The following is a 17,465-nucleotide window of genomic DNA, read 5'->3' as shown; positions in this document are numbered from 1 at the left end:
CACTTGGTTCCCTGGCTTCAGCCCCTTTTCCAGGGGAGTGAACAGTTTTGTCGCGCTGGCATTCCAGGCACCACTGGGGTATGAAAAAAAAACTCCTGCAGCTATCTCGGTGTCTGCCCAAATGTCCACCCAGTTTTGTGCTTGAAACCCAGGGCCCTGGTGGTGTAGGCACCCGCGGGAATCTCCTGGTCTGCGGGTTGTGAATACCATGGGAAAAGTGCAGTATGTGGGCCAGAATACACCATCCCTCGTGGCACAGTCCCTCACGGCTTCCCTTGGCTAGGGGAGGGACTTCCCCCACCCCTTGTGCTTCCTGGGTGAGGCATAGCCTCACCCAAGGAGGTGCTTTGTATCAGGCTTAGTTACTGACCAGCTGTGACCTGAACCTAAGTTTACTCATCTGATAAAAGAGATACCTACTTTTTCTACCAGGTATCCACTTATTTGCTGTTCAGAATAAATGAACTTAATGAGATAAACTGTCTCTTACAGGACTGGCACACGTTAGGAGCTCACCAAATGATAATGACTGGTTGTTATCATTGACAATTATAATATTTGTGATTTAGGTTGGAACTCAGTTTATCCGTGGTGTGTCTGGAGGAGAAAGAAAAAGGACTAGTATAGGAATGGAGCTTATCACTGATCCTTCCATCTTGTTCTTGGATGAGCCTACAACTGGCTTAGACTCAAGCACAGCAAATGCTGTCCTTTTGCTCCTGAAAAGGTAAATGCTCTGGAAACATTATTCTTTAGTTAATATCTTATCACTACTATGTCCCAGATATTCTTGGGGCAGAGGGTTCAGAAATGATCAAAGTAATTTCTTCCTCTTCTGTTGGAGTGAAAGTCAGTTAACAAATGAAAAGCATTATCAAGAAAAACAAAGCAGGTAAGAATGTAGGGAAGGATGGCTGTGATGAGGGTGTAGGGGGGTTGGGCCTGTTTTGCTGCTGTCTCTGTAGCTTCTTTACTCAACACCAACAGACACACACATACAGATTTTTTCACTCTCTCTCTGCTCTATAACACTGAACATTTTGTAGTTTTCTGAGTAGACCTTTTTATTTCACATCTTTTTCATCTTATTCTTCCACCTTCAGTACTTTTTCTTTTTCTTCTTAGCTTCCTCCTGTTGGGCCTTTTTTACTCTACTTATATCATCTTCAGACTGGGTTGTGAGTCTCCCATTTTGCTTATGAGGAATCCTTAGCTTCTTCTATTTCATATTGTACTGAAATTGTTGACCTACTGGCCTGATCCTCTTTGAGGCAGAATGTCTTTGTGTATACTGCTAGCATACAGTAGGTTCTTAGAAAATGTTAAAATTGAAGTGACTCTTCACATAAAATATTTTGAATAGTAACAGTTTTGAACAGTGATTTTGGCCCTTCTTCCACCTGTGTATTGTTATTATAATTATTACAAATATTATTACAATTCAAGGTGAGATTTGGGTGGGGACACATATCATTCTGCCCCTGGCCCCTCCCTCCCAAATCTCATGTCATCACATTTTAAAACCAATCATGCCTTCCCAACAGTCTCCCAAAGTCTTAACTAATTTCATCGTTAAATCAAAAGTTCACATTCTAAAGTCTCATCTGAGACAGGGCAAGTTCCATCCACCTATGAGCCTGTAAAATCAAAAGCAAGTTAGTAACTTCCTAGATACAATAGGAGTACAGGTATTGGGTAAATACACCTGTTCCAAATGGGAGAAATTGGCCAAAACGAAGGGGTTACAGGTCCCACGCAAGTCCAAAATCCAAAGGGGCAGTCAAATCTTAAAGCTCTGAAATTATCTTCTTTGATTCCACATCTCACGTCCAAGTCACACTGATGCAAGAGGTGGGCTCCCAGGGCCTTGGGAGGCTCTGGCCTTGTGGATTTGAAGGGTACAGCCCCTTTTGTGGCTGCTTTCACAGGCTGGTATTGAGTGTCCGTGGCTTTTCCAGATGCACAGTTCAAGCTGTTGGTGGATCTACCATTCTGGGGTCTTAAGGATGATGGCCCTCTTCTCACTACTCCACTAAGCAGTGCCCCAGTGGGGGCCCTGTGTAGGGGCTCCCACCCCACATTTCCCATCTGCACTGCCCTAGCAGAGGTTCTCCATGAGGGCTCCACCCCTGAAGTTGACTTTTGCCTGGACATCCAGGTATTTCCATACATCCTCTGAAATCTAGGTGAAGGGCAGGCCTAACACCACATGGAAGCCGCCAACTCTCTGTTGGTCCCCTTTAACCATGGCTGGAACATAGGGTACCAAGTCTTGAGACTGCACAAAGCAGCAAGGCCCTGGGCCTGGCCTAGGAAACCGTTTTTTCCTCCTAGGCCTCTGGGCCTGTGATGGGAGGAGCTGCTGTAAAGACCTCTGACATTCCCTGGAGACATTTTCCCCATTGTCTTGGTGATTAACATTTGGCTCCCTATTACTTATGCAAATTTCTGTAGCAGGCTTAAATTTCTCTTCAGAAAATGGGTTTTTCTTTTTTTATCACATCATCAGCCTGCAAATTTTCTGAGCTTGTATGCTCTGCTTCCCTTTTAAACATAAGTTCCAATTTCAAACCATATCTTTGTGAATGAATAAAACTGAATGCTTTTAACAGCACCCGAGTCACCTCTTGAATGCTTTGTTGCTTAGAAATTTCTTCCACCAGATGCTCTAAATCATCTCTCTCAAGTTCATAGTTCCACAAATCTCTAGGGCAGGGGCAAAATGCCACCAGTCTCTTTGCTAAAACATAGCAAGAGTCACGTTTATTCCAGGTCCCAACAAGTTCCTCGTCTCCATCTGAGACCACCTCAACCTGGACTTCATTGTCCATATCACTGTCAGCATTTCGGCCAAAGCCATTCAACAAGTCTCTAGGAGGTTCCAAACTTTCCCACATCTTCCTGTCTTCTTCTTAGCCCTCCACACTGTTCCAACCTCTGCCTGTTACCCAGTTCCAAAGTGGCTTCCAGATTTTTGGGTATCTTACAGCAGCATCCTGCTCTACCAGCACCAATTTACTGTATTAGTTTGTTCTCACACTGCTAATAAAGACATACCTGAGGCTGGGTAATTTATAAGGGAAAGAAGTTTCATGGACTTACAGTTGTCCATGGCTGGGGAGATCTCACAATTTTCATGGAAGGCAAAGAAGAAGAAAAGGCATGTTGTACATGGCAGCAGGCAAGAGAGCTTGTGCAGGGGAACTCCCATTTATAAAACCATCAGATCTCGTGAGAGTTTTTCAGTACCACGAGAACAGTATGGGGGAACTGCCCCCATGATTCAATTATCTCCACCTGGCCCCACCCTTGATATGTGGGGATTGTTACAATTGAAGGTGAGATTTGGGTGGGCACACAGCCAAACCTTATCAACCTGTAAGTCATAACTCCTGTGAAAAGGTACTTTAGCACTATTTTGGTCATGGACTTAGACCAGAGATTAAATCCCAGCCTTGTCTCTTACTAACTGTGATCCCTTGGCCAGTTGCTTGATCCTTTAAGACATATTTATAAAATGAGGGTAATAATAATAATGTTGGAACTGCCTCATAACAATATTGTGAAAATTGAAATGAAGTTATCTCTAAAGTATTTAGCAAAGACATAGTAAGTACTCAGTTATGTTAATTGCATTATTAGGGCAGAAGAGTGAAAACCAATTTTTAAAGAGCCAGAAGACCTAAATGATAAGTCAGAATGAGATATATGACCATTGTTTTAATATGTAGTCCATAGTTAGTTCTCAAACTTGTAAATACTTGCAGATTACCTGGGTTGCTTCTTAAAATATGGATTCCCTAGACCTACTTCCAGAGATTCTAATTCAATGTCTTGGAAGACTGTCCTAGAATCTGCATTTTTAATAACTATTCTAGTTGATTCTAGATTGTCAATACAACACACTGAAAATTCCTATTCTGTTTTAATAAAAGCATTGAATTTAGGTTTCCTAACTATAGCTAAATAATATGAGATGAAAAGTTAGTAAGACAAAGTCAGGTTGAACTAGAGCAAACAATCTAAAGGCAAGAATAGAGTATTTTAACGAGAAATACAAGTTTCAAGATATTTAATGACTCAGTATTGTCTCACTTTTAACTTAGGATGTCTAAGCAGGGACGAACAATCATCTTCTCCATTCATCAGCCTCGATATTCCATCTTCAAGTTGTTTGATAGCCTCACCTTATTGGCCTCAGGAAGACTTATGTTCCACGGGCCTGCTCAGGAGGCCTTGGGATACTTTGAATCAGCTGGTATGGTTGACTTTTTTATGCTGTAAAACGCTTCATTAATAGAATCCTGAAGGAGAGCAAAGGGGGTCTGCAGGAGTGCTGTTTGGTCTTTGGGTAGGCATACCATGAGAATCTATCACTTCAAAATGTGTTTGTTCCATTTGGTGCTAGTATTTTTCTTCATTTTTGTAGCATCAGCTTGTTATTTAGGTATCTTTCTTGTCTTATTTCAATGTGCATGCATGTGTGTATTTCTACTGGGCCTATATTCTGCTTCCTAGTTATAGTGACCATTTCTTAAAAGCTCAGTAATTAATATGTTGGCCTTATAGCCATTTATTCTGTCACTTGAACATTTTTGGAAAGGCCTAATATGATTGTCTTCTTGACCATATAACAGACGAGGCCTTAAAATTTTTTCCCCTTGCACATGTTGGTCTGCCTTGATGAGCACTCATGGAAATGCTACTTAATTTTATTTATTTTTATTTTTGAGATGGAGTCTTGCTCTGTTGCCCAGGCTGGAGTGCAGTGACGTGATCTTGGCTCACTGCAAGCTCTGCCTCTTGGGTTCACGCCATTCTCCTGCCTCAGCCTCCTGAGTAGCTGGGACTGCAGGCGCCCACCACCATGCCCGGCTAATTTTTTTGTATTTTTTTAGTAGAGACAGGGTTTCACCGTGTTAGCCAGGAGGATGGTCTTGATCTCCTGACCTTGTGATCTGCCACCTTGGCCTCCCAACGTGCTGGGATTATAGGTGTGAGCCACTGCACCCAGCAAATTTTATTTAAGGTTTTTTTTTTTTTTCTTTTGAGATAGGATCTCACTGTGTCACCCAGGCTGGGGTGCAGTGGCACAATCTTGACTCACTGCAGCCTCAACCCCCCAGGCTCAAGCCATCCTCCCACCTCACCCAAGCAGCTGGGACTATAGACACATGCCACCATGGCTAGCTAATTTTTGTATTTTTTGTAGAGTCGGGGTCTTGCCATGTTGCCCAGGATGGTCTCAAACTCCTGAGCTAAAGCAATCTGCTGTGGCCTCCCAAAGTGTTGGGATTACAGGTGTGAGCCACTGTGCCCGGCAGACACTACTTAATTTTCTGGTAACTATAGATTGCAGCTTTAGCCCTTGAGTGGGTATCGGTCAATAGAGTGGTTAGTCCTAAACCTGACTTAGATGGGCCAAAATTTCTAACAATCTTGGACAGCATGGTTCTTTTTATTTCAAATTGAAATGTGTGATTTTTAAAATTTTAGATGGAAATGTGCGATTTTTTTTAATGGCTTGTGCGGTCTGCCTCATTTTAGATATATTTGGATATGATTATAAATGATTCCCTATGATCCTAAATATAATTTTAGATATTCATTGGCCATGTTTCTTAATTAGGTTTTAATAAAGGGGATGAACTAAGAGTCAGACTTCAGGCCACGCTGAGTTCAGATGATCTCATCATCCGAAGCTGAATGGTTCAGGTGTGCTGTGCTGGCCATGTTCTATCGAGAATACTGCTCAGGGGATTTGTTCTCTATTTGGAATTACAGCAGCACAGCAGTTGATTTGGATTTCTGAATTAATTAATTAATTAATTTACCTTTGAGACAGAGTCTCACTCTGTCGCCCAGGCTAGAGTGCAGTGGTGCTTTCAGAGCTCACTGCAACCTCCACCTCCCAGGTTCAAGCGATTCTTGTGCCTCAGCCTCCTTAGTAGCTGGGATTATAGTCATAAGCCAATGCACCTGGCTAATTTTTGTGTTTTTAGTAGAGATGGGGTTTTGCCATGTTGGCTAGGTTGGTCTCGAAGTCCTGGGCTCAAGTGGTTTGCTGGTCTCGGCCTCCCGAAGTGCTAGTATTACAGATGTGAGCCATTGCACCCAGCGCTGGACCTCTGAATTTAGTATGTGGGGAAGTAGTCATTGCTAATGTGGGTTCTATCATTCTGGCATTCTGTTGGTGAACTCAGAGAGCAGAACACACCTGGGCTTTTGGATTTTTTTCTTGGGTCTATATTTAGATTTTTGAGGAAGTACTGTTAAGCACCAGAGCATACTGATAGCTATTTCAGGTCTCATGAATTATGATAGGTAAGGACCAAGCACTAATGCAAAATGCCCTGCAAATCCAAGGTTGGCTTGGAGTGTTTTCTTTTCTTTTCTTTCTTTTTTTTTTTTTTTCTGGCCCAGAGACAAAGAATTGCTGAAATATTGTGTGATAGGCTGGGCACAGTAGCTCATGCCTGTAATCCCAGCACTTTGGGAGGCCGAGGCGGGTGGATCACTTGAGGCCAGGAGTTCGAGACCAGCCTGGCCAACATGGCAAAGCTGTGTCTCTACTGAAAATACAAAAATTAGCTGGACGTGGTCATGCATGCTTCTAATCCCAGCTACTTGGGAGGCTGAGGCAGGAGAATCACTTGAACTCGGGAGGCAGAGGTTTCAGTGAACCAAGATTGCCCCACCACATTCCAGCCTGGGTGACAGAGGGAGACCCTGTCTCAAAATAAATAAATAAATAAATTTTATATATATATATATATATATATAGAGAGAGAGAGAGAGAGAGAGAGAGAGAGAGACTGAATATATAAAAAGAAAGGGTAAAATTATGTGGGAAGAAGAGAGAAAGAAAGTTAAGGAAAAGTCATTAGATTCTGTCTTCTCTAGCCTTACCTCCCTCACCCTCTGAAAGTGAGTTCTCTTTATTTTCCAAGACCATCAAGTTTGTGTTTTTTGGCTGCCTTCTTTCATAGGTTATCACTGTGAGGCCTATAATAACCCTGCAGACTTCTTCTTGGACATCATTAACGGAGATTCCACTGCTGTGGCATTAAACAGAGAAGAAGACTTTAAAGGTATATGAATCTGTTACAGTCCCAGATTTTTGCCTAATTGAATTGGCTGAAGTTTAGCAATGTGGTGGCTAATTAAAATGTGGCTTTGTGAATTTCTGTTGGTGCAGTCTTCTGATACCAGTCAACACAAATATTTTGTTGTCTGTGAGTGCTGTTGGTGTTTTTGATTAATTTATAAATGAGAATTTATATAGTGTTGTCAGTTCCAAGAGGAGTTAACATTTTAAAAAATGCTCAGTGTTTATATAGTGTTTTTAAAATAAGAAACTTGGCAATGTATACATTTGCATATAGTAGGAAGCAACAACCAGATTTTTTTTTTTTTTTTTTTTTTTTGAGAAGGAATCTAGCTCTTGTCACCCAGGCTGGAGTGCAATGGCACTATTTTGGCTCACTGAACCCTCCGCCTCCCGTGTTCAAGCCATTCTCCTGCCTCAGCTTACTGAGCAACTAGAATTACAAGCCTGTGCCACCAGGCCTGGCTAATTTTTGTATGTTTAGTAGAGACGGAGTTTCACCATGTTGGCCAGGCTGGTTTCAAACTCCTGACCTCAAGTGATCCTCCCGCCTTGGCCTCCCAAAGTGTTGGGATTACAGGTGTGAGCCACCGCCCCTGGCCACGACCAGAATTTTATATTAAGAATTAGAACTATATGGTAAGAAGTCTATTTTAAAAGAATTAAGGTCAAATAGGAAAACGTCAGTTTGTTTGCTATATTCATAAGACTATGGCAATAGACAGGCTATTTCTCTGTAGTTTTCTTTTTCTTTCTTTTTCTCTTTTTAAATATATATTTTAATTTATTACTTACTTTATTTATTTTTATAGAGACAGGGTCTCGTTTCGTTGCTCAGGCTGGTCTTGAATTCCTGGCCTCGCATGATCCTCTTGCCTCTGCCCTGCAAAATACTGGGATTACAGGAGTAAGCCACTGTGCCTGGCCTGTTATACTTTTCTAATGACAGAGCTAATAATTTTTTATTTCTATTTTTTCTTTTTTGAGACGGAGTCTTGCTCTCTTGCACAGGCTGGAGTGCAGTGGTGTGATCTCAGCTCACTGCAACCTCCACCTCCCTGGTTCAAGCGATTCTTTTGCCTCAGCCTCCTGAGTGGCTGGGATTACAGGCATGCACCACCACGCCAGGCTAATTTTTTTGTATTTTTAGTAGAGACGGGGTTTCACCATGTTGGTCAGGCTGGTCTCGAACTCCTGACCTCGTGATCCACCCACCTCAGCCTCCCAAAGTGCTGGGATTACAGGCATGAGCCACCGTGCCCGGCCTATTTTTTCTTTCTAAAGCTTTAGAATGAAGGTGTTAGGGAAGCATCCAAGAAAGGGGTCACAGAAAAAATGGGCTAAATTTGTTGTTATCTTGTTCGTGTTTCCTTTTTATCCACTGATTGCAAAGCCACAGAGATCATAGAGCCTTCCAAGCAGGATAAGCCACTCATAGAAAAATTAGCAGAGATTTATGTCAACTCCTCCTTCTACAAAGAGACAAAAGCTGAATTACATCAACTTTCCGGGGGTGAGAAGAAGAAGAAGATCACAGTCTTCAAGGAGATCAGCTACACCACCTCCTTCTGTCATCAACTCAGATGGGTTTCCAAGCGTTCATTCAAAAACTTGCTGGGTAATCCCCAGGCCTCTATAGCCCAGGTAACCAGCAGATTCTTTTGAAATACTCAAATGGGAACAATGTGGTTCTGTTATCATCTGCTTCAGGATATGTTTATCTTCTACCCACCCTTCCAATTATTTGTTATCTTCACTCCACCTGGGATATAGAACCAGTCAACAGAACAAATAAAGGAAAATTAAGTTTTACTTTTGGAAAGCTTCCCTTTTTTTGAGACAGAGTCTCACTCTGTTGCCCAGGCTGGAGTGTGGTGGCATGAACTCAGCTCACTGCAGCCCTGACCTCCCTGGGCTCAAGTGATCCTCACACCTCAGCCTCTTGAATAGCTGAGACTACAGGCGTGTCCCACCACGTCTAGCTAATTTTTGTGTTTTGTGTAGACACAGGGTTTCGCTGTGTTGCCCAGGCTGCTCTTGAACTCATGGGTTCAAGCGATTCTCCTGTCTCAGTCTCCCAGAGTGCTAGGATTACAGGTGTGAGCCACCACATCTGGCCAGCTTCTTTTTTTTAGTGGTTTCTTAGACTACCTAACTCAGAATTTTTGTTGATTTAGACAAGCTGTAATGAATAATCTGAGTAGAAAAATGTTTTTTTTTTGGGAAATTGTAAAAGAAATGTCAGCCAATTTTGGGGTTTTCTGGTAGCTGTTCACTTTTGTTCACTGATTCATTCAACTTGTTCTTGTAAGGCCTGTGCTGTGCTTTAGGGATGCGAATTCAGTAGTGAACAAAATGGGCAAAAATAAAACTCTGCTCATGGAGCTAATTTTCTGAGGAAGACAGTTATGATAAATAATAAAGAAATTAAATAGATAGCATGTTAGATGGTAGAAGAAACTATGGGGAAAGTTTAAGCAGAGAAGGGGTGGAGAAAGGGGAGGAAGAGAGAGAAGTCGGGAGAAGAAGGTTGATTTGCAGTTGGAATCAGGTGATCAGGGAAACCTTCACCTACTGTCACTGAATACACCTGAAAGGGAGTATGTGCTGGCCACTCCAAGGGAAGAGCCTGTGTGCAAAGTGCTGTTCCTTGTCATTTACCTTCCTTAGACAGTTTACAGGTGATACAAACGTAGTAAGCAAATTTGAGTTCACAGAACAAGGCTATTCATTGTTAGATTAACTTTCTGTTAATCAAAATGAGATAATGTTTCTTTGTTCCTTGGTTGGCTCTGTGATAGTTGGTGATTATTACTCCTTATGGTTTTTGTTATTCTTTTCTTTACACAATTTTTTTTTTTTAGAGACTGGGTCTCACTCTGTCACTCATACTGGAGTGCAGTGGTGCAATCATAGCTCACTGCAACCCCAAACTCTTGGCTCAAGCGATCCTCACACTTCAGCCTCCCGAGTAGCTGTGACTACAGGCGTGCACCACAACACCTGGCTGATTTTTTAATTTTTTGTAGAAACAGGGTCTCACTATGTTGTCCTGGTCTGGATCTCCTGGGCTCAAGCGATCCTCCTGCCTTGGCCTCCCAAAGTGCTGGGATCACAGGTGTGAGCCACCACGCCTGGCCTTTTCTGTTATTCTTAACCCCTCTGTCACCCAAAACATTAGTACTCCCAGTTCATTGGTCAATTCTTCAAAGAAGTCAATTTAGCTGGTTATTTTGGGGCTGTTATTTTTATAACAATATTGAGTTTCTGTTGAGTACTAAAAGATGGCACATTGTTGGCTCTAGTAAAATATTACTGACGTTTAAACTTGTGCATCATAATTTCTATACTTAAGTATATATAAAAATATATCTAAGAGCTTGTATCCCTAGTTAAGCCATACTGCTAATTATGTATATAAATGTATATATATATAGCCACAGTATAGCCATACTGCTAATTAAGTATATATATAAATTTATCTAAGAGCTTGTATCCCTAGTTGAACCATACTGCTAATTTCTCCAAATGTTTTTGGTACTTATAATTTGGTGTTTCTGTCAGAGCATTGGCACTTTTATATACTATCAATTAAGGGCAAAATTTTATTCTTTGAGCATAGATTTGATATCATTTGGAAACCGGTCTGGTAGGATCAACCTGGGTTACTTATTGTCAACAGTGAAATAATGTAATGAATTGCTTTTTTAGTGTGATGTATGCGTTAGATTTTTCTTACTTGGAAAATAACTTGAATTATCTTGCTTCAAAAAATGGTTTATAAATGTCTTGTCCAAATCACCTATGTGGCAATACTGGAGAGGGCATAATTAGAACACAGAGCTGTTTTTCACACACTGAGATTCTGCATGTTTTGATACTGGGCTTCCTTCCAATGCTAACACCTGGCCTAGTGCCTCTAGGTTTAGCTTCCCTGCCTCATCAGTGAACTCACTTTCACAAAAGGAATTCCAGCCATGTTCAGAGCAGTGGCAGTCTCTTAGATTAAGAATAGAACCTTGTATCTCCCTGAGCATCTGCTTAGCAGGACAAGTTTTGTTTAGATTTGTGAAAAACTGGAATATTAGCTTAGGGCAGGAGTAGGCAATATTTTTTTTTTTTTTGTAAAGGATCAGGTAGTAAATATTTTAGGCTTTGCAGACCAAGTGGTGTTTGTCTCAGGTAGTCAGCTCTACCGTTTTAGTGTGAAAGCAGCCAAGCTAATGACATGAATAAATGAACATGGCAGTATTCCAATAATAAATGAAAGGCTGGCTAGGTGCAGTGGTTCATGCCTATAATCCCAGCACTTTGGGAGACCAAGGCAGAAGGATGCTTGAGGCCAAGAGTGTGAGAACAGCTTGGGCAATAAAGCAAGACCCCCTTTTTTTTTTCTGAGACAGAGTCATGCTCTGTCGCCCAGGCTGGAGTGCAGTGGTGCTGTGTCGGCTCACTGTAACCTCCGCCTCCCGGGTTCAAGCAATTCTCCTGCCTCAGCCTCCCGAGTAGCTGGGACTACGGGTACCCGCCACCATGCCCAGCTAATTTTTGTATTTTTAGTATAGACAGGGTCGCACCATGTTGTCCAGGCTGGCTTCGAACTCCTGACCTCAGGTGGGTCCACCCGCTTCAGTCCCCCACAGTGCTGGGATTACAGGCGTGAGCCACTGTGCCTGGCCAAGACCCTATCTTAAAAAAAAAGGTAACTTTCATTTTATTCCAGTGAAACATACATGGGCACTGAAATTTGAATTTTATATAAATTTTATATTGTGAGAAATATTATTATTCTTGACTTTTTATTCAATGATTAATAAAATGAGCTAAGTGTGGTGGTGCATGTCTGTAGTCCTAACTACTCAAAAGGCTGAGGTGGGAGGATTGCTTGAGACCAGAAGTTTGAGGCTGCAGTGAACTATGATTACACCACTGCACTCCAGCCTGAGTGACAGAGTGAGACTTTGTCTCTAAAAAATAATAAAAAATAAAGTAAAAAACCATTCTTAGCTCATAGGTGAACAAAGATAGGTGGCTGGCTCTATTTGACCTGTGGGCTATAGCTTAATGATTCCTGATTCAGGGTTTATGATTTTGTATGTTGTTTTAATTCTGAGTTCTTGAAAATTGAGTTGTTAAAATGTTTTATGACTCTCTACTGATAAATCTTGTATCTGTTGCTTTACAGCTGCACTTTGGCTTGAACTAGTTATTTCTTTACATGATTCAAACTTGGCCTCTGATAATGCATCTTCCAAAGGTTTGAAAGGTCTTCCAAAATCTTAGAATGAATGGATTATCTATATGAGAAGATTGCATGTTCATTTAAGGTGCCAAGGGTTTTCTGAACAGCTCAACTTGGAAGCAGATGGGGTCTGTGCACTCCATTGTGCACTGTTTAGTTTGCCTGTTTGTTTTCCTTTCTTTAATGCCAGAAAGAATAACACAGACACACCTTATAAAAGCATGCCAAGGTTACGGGATTGATTATTTTGTCAATATGTTTGAAGGCTGACTTTGAAAACATTTTTCGAACTTTGAAACTTTTAGGAAACATCTTAATCATAATACTCAGTGTTAGTATAAGATAACAAGTTTGAATGAAAACTTGACAAAGCATGTGGAATGTTTAGTTTGAAAAGTCTGGGCCGGGCATGGTGGCTCATGCATGTAATCCCAGTGCTTTGGGAGGCCAAGGCGGGCAGATCACAAGGTCAGGAGTTCGAGACCAGCCTGGCCAACATAGTGAAACCCCGTGTCTACTAAAAGTACAAAAAATTAGCTGGGCTTGGTGGTGGGCGCATGTAATCCCAGTTGCTTGGGAGGCTGAGGCAGGAGAGTTGCTTGAACCTGGGAGCTGGAGGTTACAGTGAGCCGAGATCGCGCCATTGCACTCCAGTCAGGGCAACAGTGCGAGACTCTGTCTCAAAAAAAAAAAAAAAATCCTGAATTGAATATTCTTAAAAGTTTTACTGTGTGAAAACGTAGACTCTTGTATGCACATGCATGCATGCATGTTGATACAGTCATCTGCATTTATTTTGGAAGCTTGGTCTGTTGAAGTATATTCTGAGGGTAATGAAAATATGCCAGCATAATGGATTTCCCCCCAAAATTTCTAAGTGAATTTTAAAAGACAGCTCATAAGTAGAAACATTGGAATAATGTTCTTTCCAGACTAGGTTCTTCACAAACTAGTTATCACAGATCATGGTACTGTTTTTGCAGTTTGGTTTGCTTCATGCCAAAAGTGTCCTTGATCAGTTACTTTAAATCTTGATACCACTAGACTGTTGCAGTATTGAGATTTTGTTTTTTTAACTTTGAAGATTCCAAGATATGGTAGGATATTTTGTCTTCTTTAGATTACCATTTCTTATTTTTTTATTCTTATTTATTTATCAATTTATTTTTTGAGACAGTATCGCTCTGTCGCCCAGGCTGGAGTGCAGTGGTATGATCTTGGCTCGCTGCAACCTCCACCTCTAGGGTTCAAGTGATTCTTGTGCCTCAGCCTCCCAAGTAGCTGGGACTACAGGCATACACCACCATGCCTGGCTAATTTTTGTGTGTGTGTTTTTTTTTAGTAGAGACGGAGTCTCACCATGTTGCCCAGGCTGGTCTCAAACTCCTGAGTTCAGGCAATCTGCCCCCTCGACCTCCCAAATTGCTGATATTACAGGCATGAGCCACCATGCCCAGCCCATTTCTTGTTTTTTAATATTTAACTCACTAGTAAATATAAATAGGATTTTCTGAGATAAATTATATCATAACGTAACCCGTAACCCTTTGCTTATTGAAGTGTCCTTAAGAGACCCTTTATCCTAGAAACAAGAGTGGTGTTTGTCCAATCTCTTTAGGAGCTATGGAAATCAATTGAGTGGTGAAGATAGGTGAGAACAGCAAAGAATTGGCAGGTTAGGTCTGCAGCATTGGCTATAGGCCTCACTGGCTGAAGCAATGAGGAAGCAGTGACAGGAGATGGGTAGTGGAAGCACGCAGTGTGTGCACAGAGAAAGCCGGCCAAATGCTTTGGTGACAGTGACAATGCACTTTTCCAGTGCAGGCATGGACTCCCTAGAGGTTGGATAGGCAGGCTCCATCTCACCCCTATTTCCTCACTGTGCAAAATTCCACTGTTAGAATTTTTTTAATGTGTGCTTTAAAATTTTTATTTATTTTTAATGTTAAGAATAAAGATATCCTGTTTTCACTTTAACCTCTTGAAATATAAAATGACTCATGTTCATTGGCACAAAGGTTGAGAGTTCAGTTCAGGGTCAAAACTCTTAGGCACTTGGACTTTGCTTTGCTACATACTTGCATTGCTCTGCTATCCTGTGTGGTATTCACAAGCTCAGTAACCTGAAGCAGACCCTGAACTGACTGCTGGGTGGTGCAATGGGAGGAAGTCCAGCTTTTCCAGCAGTGTGCTTTGTGTCCTACCACTCTCCCCAAACCACAGATAACTTAATTTTTAACTTAGGAAGCAGTCTAAATAATGTATGCTGTTTTATTTTCTCCCAGGGACGTTGGCCAAGACATTGAGTGTTTATCTTAATGGAGAGATCTGATTATGTAACCATATATATTATACTAATAAATGGTGTGTATAAGTTTTTATCTCTAATTGAAACTCTTTCCCTTTTTTTGCATTTTTCTTTTTGAAAAGATCATTGTCACAGTCATACTGGGACTGGTCATAGGTGCCATTTACTTTGGGCTAAAAAATGATTCTACTGGAATCCAGAACAGGTAAGTAAATTTGGATCTTGATTTTAAGAAAATGCTGTTACTTTCTTCAAGCTTATTGAAATCCATTAAGAATTTGAATTTAAGACAAGTATAGTGTAAATGTCATTCTTTTATTGAGGGTAGGATGAGTCAGTTTATTTTTGAGACAGAGTCATGCTCTGTTGCCCAGGCTGGAGTGCAGTGACGCGATCTCAGCTCACTGCAATCTCCGCCTCCTGGGTTCAAGCAATTCTCCTGCCTCAGCCTCCCAAGTAGCTGGGACTACAGGCATCCACCACCACGCCCAGCTAATTTTTGTATTTTTAGTAGAGACGGGGTCGCACCATGTTGGCTAGACTGGCTTTGAATTCCTGACCTCAGGTGGGTCCACCCACCTTGGCCTCCCAAAGTGCTGGGATTACAGGCGTGAGCCACTCCACCTGGCCCAATTATTTTTAAATGTACAGTTCAGTGGCATTAAGTACATTTACATTGTTATGCAACTATCACCACCATCCAACTCTAGAATTCTTTTTGTCTTCTCAAGTGGCATATCTGTACCCATTAAGCAATAACTTCCCATCTCATATCTGCCTCTCCTAACCCCTGGCAGCAATCATTCTACTTTCTGTCTCTGAACTTGACTACTCTAAGACCCTCATATAAGTGGAATCATACAGTAGATATTCTTTGGTAACTGACTTATTTCCTTTAGCATGTTGTCTTTATGGCTCATTCATGTAGCATGTGTCAGATTTCTTTCCTTTGTAAGGTTGAATAATATTCCATTCTATGTACATACCACATTTTGTTTTTCCATTCATCTATAGATGGAAACTTGGGTTGCTTTCACCTTTTGGCTGTTGTAAACAGTGCTCCCTAGGTGTACAAATATCTCTTTCAGCCAGGTGTGGTGGCATGTGTCTGTAGTCCCAGCTACTTGGGAGGCTGAGGTGGGAGGATTGCTTGAGCCCAGGAGTTCTAGGTTGCAGTGAGCTATGATTGCACTACTGCAGTCCAGCCTGGGTGACAGAGTTCGACCCTGTCTCTTAAAAAAACAAACAAACAAAAAAACTATTTTAGTTCCTGCTTTCAATTCTTCGGATATATACCCAGAATTAGAATTTCTGGGTCATATAGTAATTCTGTTAATTTTTTTGAGGAACTACTATACTGTCTTCCACAGTGGCCGTACCATTTTACATTCTTACCAGCAGTGCACAAGGGTTCCAGTTTCTCCATATCCTTACCAACACTTTTCTTTTTCTCCCTTTTAAATAGTAGAGATCCATTGGATCTTTGGAGAAATGTCTATTCAAGTCCTTTGCCCATTTTAAAATTGAATTGTTTGTTTTTTTGTTGTTGAGTTGTAGGAGTGCTTTATATTTTTGAGGAGATATTAATCCCTTATCAGATACATGATTTGCAAATATTTTTCCCCACTTTGTGGGTTGTCTTTTCAGTATTGATAGTGTCCTTTGATGCATAAACATTTTTAACTTTGATGTAGTCCAATTGATCCATTTCTTCTTTTGTTGCCTGTGAGCTAATTTCTGTCACTTTTTTAATATATATGTTTGACTTAGGGGTGTGATGGGGGTGGGACTCAGCTTTTCCTGTTAGCACTTTTGTTAGTGTTGTGATCCTTACCTAGTTTCAGTCACAGTGGGCCCTTAAAAACCTCATTTTATGAGGGGACTTTTTATCGACTGTATTGTGTTCTGAACATAAGCACTCAGGAATTTCACAGCCCTCAGAGTTCTGGTTATTTCATGTATGGAGAACACTTGTGGCAGATACTGTGCTCCGTAGTGCTTGCTGTCCATAGTCTCAGGTTACCACCCAGTGATTTAGAGGGGGTAGATGGTAGTATCCCCATTTCACTATTGAGGAAAGTTGAAGACGCTTATGTTCAGCCTATTTTGATGTCTGGAAAAGGCTGATTATTTTTTAAAGAATAAGCATAAATGTTGGTTCCTCACTCAAGTAAAATAAATTCTTTTGTATGGAATCAGATAGTGTTACTCTACGATGAGAGTATTATTAAACAGCAGTTTACCAGAGTGATGTCATTGTTCATGTTTTTACTTTCCCTGAGGGCTGAGGTACCTGGATTATTTCCAGACTTGCTAGTAATTGATGGTTTGTGTGCCGTGTAGATGCCATGTCTTAACCCAGCACAGAATATATCACAGGATCTAAAGGCAGTGGGCCTTTTATATTGTGCAGCAGGAAGCATTTGGAAAGGACATGGAGTAACCTGGTCCTCAACTGGAACTTTGAAGAGGACTGGAAATCTGGCCATTAAAGCTCTTGGTAGAAAAATCCAGAGAAATAAAGAAGAACTTTAGGTGTTTCTTCAGATGTTTTCTGGAGAAATAGGGCATTAATCTTATTTTAATTTGTTTGTTTTTGAAACAGAATCTCACAATATTGCCCAGGCTGGTGTGCAGTGGTGCAGTCATAGCTCACTGCAGCTTTGAACTCCTGGGCTCATAATTTGTATTTGTGACTTAAGCTTGCTATCTTTTTTTTTTTTTTTCCCCAAAGCTCTAGGGTACATGTGCAGGATGTGCAGGTTTGCTACATAGTTAAGCGTGTGCCATGGTGGTTTGCTACACCT

At 41.2% G+C, this 17,465-nt stretch overlaps 1 protein-coding gene across 15 annotated transcripts in view; it reads left to right on the top strand.

Annotated features, from left to right (window-relative positions):
- Positions 1-17,465, top strand: part of ABCG2 (ATP binding cassette subfamily G member 2) — a 142,983-nt gene that overhangs the window by 112,938 nt on the left and 12,580 nt on the right. For 8 of the 15 annotated variants that reach the window (XM_054683180.2, XM_054683181.2, XM_009448009.5 and 5 more), the window contains 5 exons: positions 570-727; positions 4,107-4,258; positions 6,990-7,091; positions 8,502-8,752; positions 14,781-14,863. In XM_054683180.2, the coding sequence (XP_054539155.1) occupies positions 570-727; positions 4,107-4,258; positions 6,990-7,091; positions 8,502-8,752; positions 14,781-14,863 (746 nt within the window). The remainder of the gene's footprint in view (positions 1-569; positions 728-4,106; positions 4,259-6,989; positions 7,092-8,501; positions 8,753-14,780; positions 14,864-17,465) is intronic. The other 7 variants (XM_054683182.2, XM_063809666.1, XM_063809665.1 and 4 more) reach the window with 1 other exon arrangement.

The sequence above is a fragment of the Pan troglodytes genome, chromosome 3, assembly GCF_028858775.2.
Source record: "Pan troglodytes isolate AG18354 chromosome 3, NHGRI_mPanTro3-v2.0_pri, whole genome shotgun sequence".
Taxonomy (NCBI): Eukaryota; Metazoa; Chordata; class Mammalia; order Primates; family Hominidae; genus Pan; species Pan troglodytes.
This window is presented reverse-complemented; position numbering and strand designations above follow the sequence as displayed.